The following is a 12,164-nucleotide window of genomic DNA, read 5'->3' as shown; positions in this document are numbered from 1 at the left end:
CTGACACTATCCAACATCTGAATCTTGGCCTCACAGCCAAGCGAGGACCGTCTCCAACTCTGCATTGGAGCCAGAAGAAGATAAAATTACTATTTCAAAGTCCTTGTAAATGAACTGGCCAAATTAAATCGCATTAGAGGAGTTTACAGGTCTGTGTCGAACTGTATCAGCAAGTACAGGCAGAGAGAAGTTGCTCCAATGTCAGATTCCCAGAACACAGTGCAAGTGTAAACTATAAATCGACCACCTGACATGCATTACAAATGACTGGCTTGTAGTAGGTGAAGATGGACAGAGGCAAATGCAAACTGACAGAGTCTCTACTGGCTCTAAGTAACATGGTTCAGTGGACAAGAGGGTAGAAGTGTGAATGTGGCATGCCGAAACCCCCCCCCCCCCCAAAAACAAAGGAATTTTTTCCCAGAAAAAAAATTCAAAATTCCAAAAGCCTGTTAGGAACAATGCCAGAGGAGAATGCTGCAACTGCCATCGCTCTTTTTTAGCAGCAATGGGTGAAGGGAGCGCTCGCAATAAATACCTCCGCAACGTCAGAGGAACCCTTTCAAGGAGCCACATCAGAAACCCGCCTTTGAATGCATTTTTTACATCAACCCTGAAATATTCATGCTCTTTGTAAAGTATTCATGTGAACCAGTGTGCAAGTTAGTCCCCAGGGGTAAAGTGAAGAGAAACTGAACACACTCCGCAAACAACACGCTCAGTTGTGCTAATGTTGCCAGCATACAGGACACTTGAAGGGACACTAATGACCTGCCCTGTCAAGATGAACAAACTGGAACCAGTTTGGTTCGACACCCTACAAGCATTTAACCAATCTTACATAGTAAGATTTGATTTAATGTTTTGGGGAAACTGAAAAAAAAATCTATATGAAAGCAATTAAATTGCAAAGTAATGTTGTTCTTTCTAAAAAAGAATTCAGAATAAGTACAAATCTTTTTTTCTTTTTCCTTTTACAACACGAGTTTACATTTAAATTGTGTTTTAATGAACTTTCTATCCAGGTGCTGGTATTAAAAGCTAGTTCTGCCACCAAATATTTCTTTTTTTTAAAATGTCTAAAAAAAATGCAACATGCGGTCTTGACAGAAATAATCCAATATTTTTACAAGCTGCTATTATATATATATATATATATATATATATATATATATATATATATATATATATATATATATATATATATATATATATATATATATATGCTTCATGTCTCATCCACGTATCTGCATCATGGCATGCCTGACATTTACAAATATTATTGAAACAATGAATCAAATGCTGGATGTCAGCAGAGCACAATAACAAAGTCATCCTAGTGGAGGCTAGAGAAGATTTGGAAATTATGTCAAATTATTTTTATGTTAATTCAATCAAACACTTGAAATGTAAAGAATAAAATCATTTTGCAGATCACGAGGATATTAGATCGCGCCGCTGTCACGCCCATGCGCTACTGACAAGACTGAGGAGAACAATAAACCACCTGTGTTGCTCATTGAACAGTGATGACATTTGGAAGGTTAGGCCTTCGTGTGTGTAGCACAATACTACGAAAGGTACACCAAATATGGTTGGGGGGCAGGCGGTGGAGGGGTGCACCTGTGCTCTGTAGCCAGCACTGAGCCTTCGTGCTCTCAAGCAAAACATCTGTAAGAATGAATGGTAAGAAAATAAAAAAATAAAAATGAAAGACATATGGATGCAGGCACTGTGTGTGTGTGTGTGTGTGTGTGTGTGTGTGTGTGTGTGTGTGTGTGTGTGTGTGTGTGTGTGTGTGTGTGTCACTACTGCCAAAAGCACACATGAATGATGAGAGATGAATTGTGAACGGCACCCATGAATTCTCCTGAATGACTAATTATGCCTCATGTTTAGTAGGATTTTTGCAAATGAATGCAGAATTTGGTTAGGATCTGGTTAACTTACTACAACCCTGCCCTGCTGTAGCAGAACACTTTATTTAAAAAATCCCAAACATAAATAAACAAACAAGTATATAAAATAACAATTCAGATTTTTTTTATCATCAGGGATGACATGCATGCTGAATTTTCACCACCGACACTGAGCGGGTTGTTACACTTTTAGCGGCTTGGGCATATAAAATAACTTTAAAGGGTTTAAATATTTAAATATGCCTTTTTGCTTGCCAGTAACCCAAGACTGCTCAGCTGCATCATAAACATGTGTTTTTAGGGGTTGCATTTACATATTTTCAAAGAAGATTCTTTCAAAAGTGGAGCTGTTTGATGCAATCAATACGCCTCTGTTTTGACTTATCTTATTTAAATCTCTTTTGTTTTACATGGGTGGACAAACTAAAAAGGGCCAACACGCATTTTGTGATCCAGTCCATTAAAACAGATGTGCAATATAATTATAGTATCCTTTTTTTCCTGTCTGAACTGAATTCTTGCCATTATATATTTAATTAAATCCAGAATAATGTGTGAAGAGAATTTAAAAAAAAACTGAATGTGGGCACAAAAAGTGACCACAAATCAAGTAAATGTGTAAAGAGGAGCACTTTCAAGGTTTTGTGGGGTGGAGGGACTGTGCATCATTTTCTTTTATTGTCCTTTAAAAAAAAACAAAAAAAAACCAAACATATGAGCTGTTGGAGTTAATTCTGCAGGGTTGTAAATTTTGGACTCTTCTGTGCAGACACAAATGTGCATACTTCCGTTTGTAAAACATTCACATTTGGGTTCACATGAAACCCAAGTCACTTGCTAAACCTGATGCATTCACTGTGAACACATTTGCACCCCGACACTTCAAAGCCCAATATAGAAGGAGGATTAGTATTGCTTTCCTTCCTATAACCTTCATACGCCATAACCCATGCAGACCTGCTCATCCATCCATCCATCCATCCATTCCGTGCTTATGGCTCTGGGTATGGCCAAGGGTTTTGGTTAAGCGATGGCATCATTGTGACACTTTACAATTTAACGTGAAGTGACAAAATCTCATTTTAAATTCAGCTCGCGAGCCAGCAGGAAATCAGTGTCGTTGTGCTCTGTCCAGCTTCCTACGTGCAAACTAAAACAGCTCTTAAACACATGGCATTTACCCATCTTATCAAGTGACTATTTGTTTAACAAAGATGTCGTCATTACCTTTAAGATAAATGTTGATTCAGCTTAATCACAATTCCTGGTTTAAGGCCTTGTGTAAATCAAATCTCTCTTGATTTATTAGCTGATATTTGCATAGCGGATTCCTGTAAACAGTCACACCTGAGCAGCCCATAATTTATAACAGAAAACCCCCCTCTATTATTCTCTTTTGTGCAAAAATAATCAGCTTGGTACGACTCCATATACATGCCCGACACCGTCTTGTATTCGGGCTGATAAATGCACAGCTGGCTTTATGGCACAACAAAATGAGAAAAAAAAGAAAAAAGAAAAACAGTATTGCTGTGTGGGAGACACACACACATTATACGTTTGACTAACCTGAGTGGGGAGCCATTGGTATGTGTGAGGGGTAGTATTTCCCCGGCGGGAAGTGGCCGGCATGCTGCACAGAGCTGTGGCCCGAGGGAGCGATCCGAGAGGCGGCTCGGTGCACCAAGGCGCCCCGCTCAGAAAGGAGGTGCGCCGGAGCAGCGAAATCCCGTCCTTCCATTCCGAAGAATGTTTAGTAATCCGAAATCCGGATAGGGCAGGTCAGGAAAATCAAATGCAACCCATATAATAATCCTTTCCCTCGTATCTATGTGTTGCATTCAGTCGATCGCAGGCTTCTCCAGCCAAAAACGTAGCCCCCGATCATCTTTTCTGTCAGTGGAGAAATTCAGAGACATGTTCAGTAAATGGAAAAAATGGAAAGGTCATTTAAGATAAGCCTAACACGATGCAAAACATTACTGCAGTCTAGTACTATAAAATAAATGGGAGAAAACACATCATTAGTACCGCTTCATTTATTTCTGCTCAAATATCCTTCCTGTCACACTAAGTATATATATTTAAAATATTGCTAATAAAAAAATAAACCTTACGACTTATAACTGACTACAGAAAATAAGACATGGCAGATACAAACGACCACCGAGGCGCCCGAAAGCCCACTGAGCCGGGTTCAGCTCCGGCTCTATTGATCAGCCTGGGATACAGGCCTAAATATGGAGGGGAGTACTTCAGATTTCACAGACACGTCGAGCAGGGTGACACATTTTAGGTTTCTATATGTTCACTTTTGTATGCAAAGCATTACAATGCTCAGATTACGTCGAGCCTAAACATTTTATTCAACATCCATGTCAGCAGTCACCAGATGTCACCATCTCTAAAAGCACAATGACATGCAATATAATGATTTAGATCAACTGTGATTTCTGCGGCAATCTGACAATCCCCCCTACCCCCGCTTTGTAGTTTTGATAGGGAGAGGAAACGTGTCGTCCTGTTTCGGAGGGTTAAAAATGATGGAAGCCTACTCAGCCTATCTCAAGGTGAACAACGCTGCCTGCCTTCTCTAGCTCGTCCTATTGTCTCGGGTTGATGCATGGCGTTTTTTGTGCCTCTGTAATCTCCATCCACCTCTCATTACGCATGGCACCGTTTTGCTCTATAACGATATTAAGTGGCATAAATCGCGAATATATCATGCAGCATTTTCAAGCTACAAAAATCCCAGTTCTTAATAAATATGACAATAAAAGAAACTATTTGAAGAGGAAGTCTGAGCTGTCAGTTCGCAGAGTTTCGACACAAATCGTAAGAATTGTATTGAAAATATTAATAGTAATAATAATAAATAATAATATACTTAGAATACAGCCTTATAACAGAGATGCATCAGCTCCTGAAAGGCATGGACTCACCCCCCCCCCCTCTCTTTCTCCCTCTCTCCCTGAGTGTGTGTGTGAGCGAGTGTGTGCACTTGCGCGCGTCTGCGCGTGAGTATATGTGTGTGCGCACGTGAATAACTGCACTCTCACTGTCTTCGTCTGCCTTGACCTATTTCAGGTCAGGTAATCAAATGGAGTAGTAAATACATTACAGGCTACATCCTCTGCCATGCCACAAAAATAGAAATATTTAGTCTGGATGGGAAAGTGGCCCATTCTCAAAATGAAAATAAACTGTATTTTACTGTTAAAAAAAAAAAAAAGGAGAAAAAAATATATATATATTACGAATTTTAACAGGTCTCCCAAAAGGGGAAAGCTTATATTGTGCTTCAGTACTGGCTGTTGGTGGGGGGGATTCAAAAACAACTCTAGTAATTTCCAAAATATAAGTGAAAGATTCATTTTATATTATAGATTCTCCATCTGAGGTCATCAATAGCTTTTACAAATGGATTGCCAAGATAATAATCTATATCTGTTTCATAAATGTAATAACTAAAATAAAATGTAATTAAATTAAAACTATTTTTTTTACAACGTCCAATAGAGAGCAGGCATATTATCATTTAAGCTATTTCATTCTCAGCACCATTATCTCCCCATGTTGCCAGTTACAGCCTCCAATCCAATGCCACACCAACAACAATAAAATCGCTCCATTCGCAGGTCCTTGGGAAGAAGAAAAAAATCGTATTGACCGAGCCTTCCTGGGATAATGTGTGAGCTTGCATGTGAATCCTCAACGCGAAAACGTGAAATAAGCCCTGCTATAGCATTCATGATAGCAGAAGATTGCGTTCTTGGGCTGCAAAGCGATCCAAGGTGAATGGCCGCCCGTCAGGAGGACTGCCTTTGTTTCCACACTGAGAAAGTGCTTTGCAGTCGGCCATTACCTTCCCCTCGCCATGCTGTTACGTTCAGCCTTCCCTGTATGCCAACAGACCTGTAAGAATAACACTACTGAGCATTTACCAGCTTTCTAAATATTCCGAAAGTATACGCACGGGCATGTAATTGCTGCCGTGTAATCGCATGTGGTTATTTGTTGTTGTTGTTTTTTATTTTAGCCTAAAATTTGCGAAATCGTGCATCAAACAATCGTTCGAATAACGGGAGAAAAAAATCAAAGGATCGACCACCATAATACAATTGATTAAGCCAATGTCAATTACAATTGTAAGATCGAGTCGACGGCAGGAAAGCAGATAGTTAATCAAATCACGCGGTATAGGTCGGATAGTGCTGCGAGACAAGCGGCCCTCCGCGACTGAGCTGGCCGGCAAGGAGTGCACATCGGCCGGGGTGTGTGAAGACATTCCTCCCGTTCTCTTTGTATGCAAATTTTCCGCTAGGAATTTATAAGTCTGGCAGCCATAATATAGACACACCAAGAGGTAAAGCACAGTATTCTAAACTATTAATCAAACGATATTATTTTTTATTTTATTATTATTATTTAAATAGCTGAAATTAAAATTAATCAAAAAATAATTAAACTAAAATATAAAAACACATAAAATATAATACAGCTAAGCTTCTTGATAATAAAAAAGAGCTGTAAAGTCGTTAATTAGTAGTCATTTTATAATATTACATTGCATAATAATAATAATAATAATAATAATAATAATAATAATAATAGGCCCTTGATTATGTCATGTAAATGTAAATGTAGGGTATAAAATTACAATTTATTCCTCGGAAGATACAGCTCATCCTGTTTTGTTATTTTAGAAATTATAACAAGGCACTCTATAATGCACAGCATGCCACATACAGCCTGGCATTTTTTTTAATCTGCATTTTTACTACACCATCTGTCATTTTACAACGAGGAAACAGGCCCTGGTATGTTTTATTAAAAGTAAAGAAAATCAGGTATATAAAATTACTACTTACTGGTATGTTAAATCCTTGCATAACCATAAATTATAAAATCACAAAATTCAAGGAGGAAAGGTGCAAGGCCAAGTGCGACGCCCATTTAAATCAAAATCTGAAATAAACCATGTGGCTAGAGTGTAATCCTATAGTAGACTATTTCCATCTGAGGCTGTGCAGTAGCCTGCTGGTTCACTCTATGGAAGCAGTGCGACCGGGGCTTCCGGCCTGGCTGGATTGCGGCTCGGATCTCCGAGCAGCGGTTTCTCTCCCGGTGCAACTGCGTACCTCGCGTCTCGAGGGCAGGGTAAACACATCCTTCCATTGGTCGGATGCCTGCATGTTAATGAGCTCGTGCCGCCTGCCCGCGGACAGGGTGGTTTCCGATTGGCTGGCAGCAGAGACCAATAGTGTGGTGACTGGCAGTGATAAAAGGAGTGAAAAGCGCCAGATTTAAAAGCACTGGATGCACAAATCGCTACAATAGAGCGCAGTGCACCACGAGCACAGCTTTTAATCTATCGCAGATAAAACTAAGATAGAGAACGGCTTGATGATAGTATAAAATCAAGAATTAAACGGCACATATTACATTCATGTGCATTTAATTATTTATAGCAGTGCACCAAAGTATTCTAAGGAAGAGACACTAATAAAAAAAAGAGTCGTTTTAACCATTTACCAAAATTCTAAAGCCACAAATGAGCAATAATCCACATAAAAGCATAAACACTTAATATACGTGTGTGTGTGTGTGTGTGTGTGTGTGTGTGTGTGTGTGTGTGTGTGTGTGTGTGTGTGTGTAAACAAGAGAGAGAGAGAGAAAGAAGAAAAAAAAAGAGTACACTGTAGAGCATGGATGTCAATCTCATTTTACTTTTTGGGCCATATACATCCAACTTTGATGTGAATTGGGCTGGGCCAGTGAAAATGAAGGATATACGTGTTCATTGCTCAGACTGTCTTGTAATTGTACATTTAGAACACAAAGCTTTCTTTCATTCATAGAAAACGTCCTTTTACTTTGGTCTAGTGTGGATGGCAGTGGGGGGTGGGGGTCTTAATCAATAATCAAACCTATAAAAATACAGTTAAACGTTCCAAATTTTTTGCACAACTTTCTAAAGCTGTACAGGGAGCCGGATTGGAGTCTTTGCAGAGCTAAATCTGATCCTCAGGCCTTATGTTTGACACCCCCTATTGAAGATGTTAAATTAAATTGTTTTTGTTTTTTTAATTACTTATTTAAAGCTAAACAAGGGATCTTTGCCTACAAACCATCTGAGCAGTCTTTTCATCGCTAGAATATATAGTGTTTAAATAATCAATAAAATAATACCGTTTTTATTCACAAATGCAGTTTTGAAAACAAAACATTGCAACACCAAGTACAAGCAGACTACTTATAGATTATAGATTAATAGCCCATATCTTTTAAAATGTTGTTAGCAATTCAAGGCGTTCATCCATGGGGATACATATAAACACGTGTACTTCTACTTTTCCCCTTCTTTACAGCCATTATAGCATTTCTGACCAATGCTCGCAAGACGAATTTATCTTATCTCCATGCGGAATCATGGAGATAAGATATATTCCCCAATTTTATCCACGCAGTGCTATTACTATGGATTGGTTACTGCATTATTTTAAATGTTTACAAATGAATCCCCTATTGTATGCTTGCTTCTGATTGGCTGGCACGAGGACAGAGCATTGTCAGTCACAGAATGTAAACAAGACTCTGATTGGCTGTTGGCCAGTCCGCATTGGGCTGTCCGGGAGGGAAAAAAAGGCAATAACTGGCCCTGCAGTTTCAAGGCGTCCCAGGTTAGATGATGAAAGGGGGGATAAGAAGGAACGGTTTTAAGGCGCCCCAAAGGCGGACCCCTATTGGCCCTGAAGCCATATGAGTCAAGCGTGAATCAAAGGGAATACTGCAGAGAGGGGGAAATTATGTGTTGGATATTTAAAATAATGGAGGTTAGTTTTCGTGTAAATGCCGACTAGCGATGCCGGGGCTTTATGAAAAGTAATGAAAACAAGTGAAACGAGCCACGAAACGATTCGGGTTATAGGCTGCACGTGAGGGCGCTGGAAAAGGGGGTTAAAAGAAAAAAAAGACACCCCCCCCCCCCCCCCAAAAAAAAAAGCAAACAAACAGAAAAAAAGCTCCGGTTGTGGATCACCCCGCCGAGGTCCGCTTTAATGGAGAAGAAATCCTGCATGGAGTCTTTCAGCGCTTTAAAGTGTGGCTGCATGAGGTTTGTCGTAGTCCGGTCAACGTGCTCCTGCTGCTGCTGCTGATATAAAAATGGGGGGAAGTCCAGCGTGATTTGTTTGCAGGAAATTTACTTGGAGTTAATCGGATGATCGCGTCGCATGCTGTTTGTCTGGCTTTCGGTAAATTCAGATCGGGGTGTAAAATACGAGAGCGAGGCGAGATAGCGGATGGATATGTGGAGAGGCTGGAGAGACGATCGTGAATGTGGTGCAGCCAAAATATTTGACTTTTTTTTTTTAAACGACGGTCCTGCATGTCCCTTGTTACTATTCCAGCAATAGCTTGTTGACTCAAGGATTTACTGAAAATACTCTTGATCCTGCCTGCCTCGCTGCAAATGTGGGTTGAAATATTACTGAAGACGTGTTTTATTTTATTTATTTATTTTTTAATGTGGTATTTATTTTGAATAATAAAAAAGCGAACTGCCCTAGTTTATTTTTTTCTTATTTGGCAATGTATGGATGATGACTAATAACTGTAATTATTCTTTTATTTATTGGAATTTTTTTTAATGTGTGTGTGCGGTTTTAAAAAGGTAGACTTAAGGGAATTTAGGGACAGCTATTCAAGGCAAAAATAAAGGTTTATGGTAAATTATGTGTGCGCGCGTGTGTGTGTTAGACATCCATCTAAGAATCTTATTTTTAAATGGATAGCCAAAAAAAGAAAAAGAAAAGAAAAAGCGAGTAATTTATATATTTTTGAGCAAAAAGAAAATCTCAGGCTGGTTTGGTGTCACTTCACTTCAGAGAGCCTGTATACCTCAGCCCTCAATTGTTAAAAATCAAAATATGCCCTACGTTAAGATGGACTTGGCTAATGCATTTCCCCCCCTTTCTTTCTTCTTTCGAGTTTTGTGTGCACTGCCCTGTGTGAGATTTCACAAACGCTCGGCCACATTGCTTGAATACTAACTTGTATTTTAGCAGAAGGTGCTGGAATTTCATCTCATCATGAGCCCTTCTCAAGTGAGTGCGTGCAATGCGAAATATTCAAAAGGGTGCTTAGTTGCACACAGGAGCACACACGCTAATACGCGCGTGTGCACGCACGCCCACACACAACAGACATAGTGATAATTAATGCGGAGTGAGAGATTTCTGCAGAAAAAAAAGAGCGAGAGAGAGAGACCGTTTTTACGACGGGGATTGTCCTTGATCAATGAAGCATTAATGATTGACAGTCTGTAGCCTCCCACCCACATCTATACACGGATAAAGGGCCCTTGGATATTAGGGAAAGGGGAAAAATGTCCATATGATTTTAGTTCCACAATAAAATACCCAGCAATATTCCAAGCAGCCGTACATCCGGGGTATTTTGAGCGTTATATGGATTCCACGTTTAGAGAATATCTGTACCAGGTAAATTTGGCGAAGGGGAAAAAAAGAAAGAAAGAAAACTTTACATGAATCAGAGATTAAAAGTCATCTAGGCAATTTTAATCCAATTTTCTTACAATTTAGACACATATTCCAAAATCGTAGTGTATTGAGTTTAACCTAAAACAATGAGATTCATCCCTGAATGAATTTATTACTGGGGGTCGCTTTCATGTTTCTACTTTGGCCAAGTTAAGCCTTTAAACAGCATGTAGCCTGAAATAATACAGAGATGGTTGACAACAAATGACCTATGACCTATGAGTGTGTGTGTGGGGCCGTGTGTGTATCTGCATACTTGTGTGCTTGTAAGGTGCTAGTGCTAATAACTGTGAATTGTAGTGGCATATGGCAAAACCAGAAGCCTACTAGGACTGGACTCTATTTAAAACTGCCCTCTATGTGGTCCTGTCTTCACTTCAAGGAGAGAACTCTGGTTTTACCACACTAATAAAAAATATAGATGTTATTCTTGCAAAAAAAACAAAAGAACACGCTCATTTCCATCATATTACCTATGATTGTAAACAAAAGCTTACTGAAGGTGTCTACAGCCAATGCACAGAATGTACATCCACAAACCTCCACGCAGACACACACTTATCCATCAGCTGTAGATCAAATGTCTGTGTTTGGCAAAGAAGTATATTTTGACTGCTTTAAAAATAATAAGTACAAATTTAAAAATGAAGCTTTTCAGTCAAATTATCGCAGAGCTAAAAGTCTCAAGGTTTTAAATGACGCAGGTCAATTGTTTGTTTAAATGCAAGATCTAATCTTTTTCTCTCCAAGTTAGCGCTCTGTTGCATTTGCCCTTCTTTACCTTTAGGTTCACTGAGCCTCATGTCATATTTTAAAACCCTCATTACCTCAGTGAGGATTATAGTGGAGCAGCGATTGTTTCGCCTGTAGCCCTGCAGGCCCACAATAGAAATGATAATATGTGAAAAGTGCATAACCAGTTGTTAGTACAATTCCATGCTTCTGCGGTAACATGAAGGAAATGCACTCAAAGGCTAAGTGAGTGTTCGTGCTCATGTATGTGCTGAAAAAAAAAAATAAACATACTGAATTGTTGCAAGTAATGAATTCAACTGACAGGATGCTCTTTTGGTCATGTGAGCAAAATGGCTGTTGTTACCAAAAAGCTCTTGTCTGGGAAAAGAAAAGAGGGTTTGTGTGTTGGGTGACTAATTTCCACCCCAGCTGCAGGTTGGACAACATTGCATAAGCGTCACATGACCAAACTGGGCAACGATCACGACAATCAGTTCGGGGGGTCCCAAACGAGCCTGGTGTCTCCCCAGACCCTGGTCTGTCTGTGGCAAATCAGCTCAGCTATTTGGGTTTCCGCTTTTCATTCAGGAGCACACACAGACACACTCAAACACACAACTCACTGTGTATTCCCTCCCCCTCACAACACCATGAATCCTTGTTAGGACTGGTTTGTTAGGATTTTTTGATTTCAATTGCCAGTTTCAATACTGGGGGATTTCTGCTGACAGTGAAATAGTTCAAATAAAGAATTCTTTTACTGCTTGCTTTGTAATGTCAGAGAGAAATTATGTGGCAAATCCTGCTTTAAGATGATTGCTAAAATCCTTTGCACGAGTTTTAAAATGACAAGAACCCAGATTGTCTTGAAAATTCAGTATAAAGAAAGGAGAGCAAAACATTTATGAGCAACATTTATGATAAATCCAGCTTTGGAAAGGAAAAA

The 12,164-nt window shown here is 39.4% G+C and overlaps 1 protein-coding gene across 6 annotated transcripts in view; it reads right to left on the bottom strand.

The window, feature by feature from the left end:
- bahcc1a (BAH domain and coiled-coil containing 1a) overlaps positions 1–7,062 on the bottom strand; it is a 61,799-nt gene extending 54,737 nt beyond the window's left edge. For 5 of the 6 annotated variants that reach the window (XM_082531284.1, XM_082531292.1, XM_082531291.1 and 2 more), the window contains exons 1-2: positions 6,791–7,062; positions 3,489–3,812 (exon numbers count right to left, since the gene is read on the bottom strand). In XM_082531284.1, the coding sequence (XP_082387410.1) occupies positions 3,489–3,660 (172 nt within the window). In that variant the 5' untranslated portion in view covers positions 3,661–3,812; positions 6,791–7,062. The remainder of the gene's footprint in view (positions 1–3,488; positions 3,813–6,790) is intronic. The other variant, XM_082531288.1, reaches the window with a different exon arrangement.
- Between the last annotated feature and the right edge of the window lie 5,102 nt (positions 7,063–12,164).

This window comes from Aulonocara stuartgranti (genome assembly GCF_965226115.1).
Source record: "Aulonocara stuartgranti genome assembly, chromosome: 4".
In the NCBI taxonomy this organism is placed as follows: domain Eukaryota; kingdom Metazoa; phylum Chordata; class Actinopteri; order Cichliformes; family Cichlidae; genus Aulonocara; species Aulonocara stuartgranti.
This window is presented reverse-complemented; position numbering and strand designations above follow the sequence as displayed.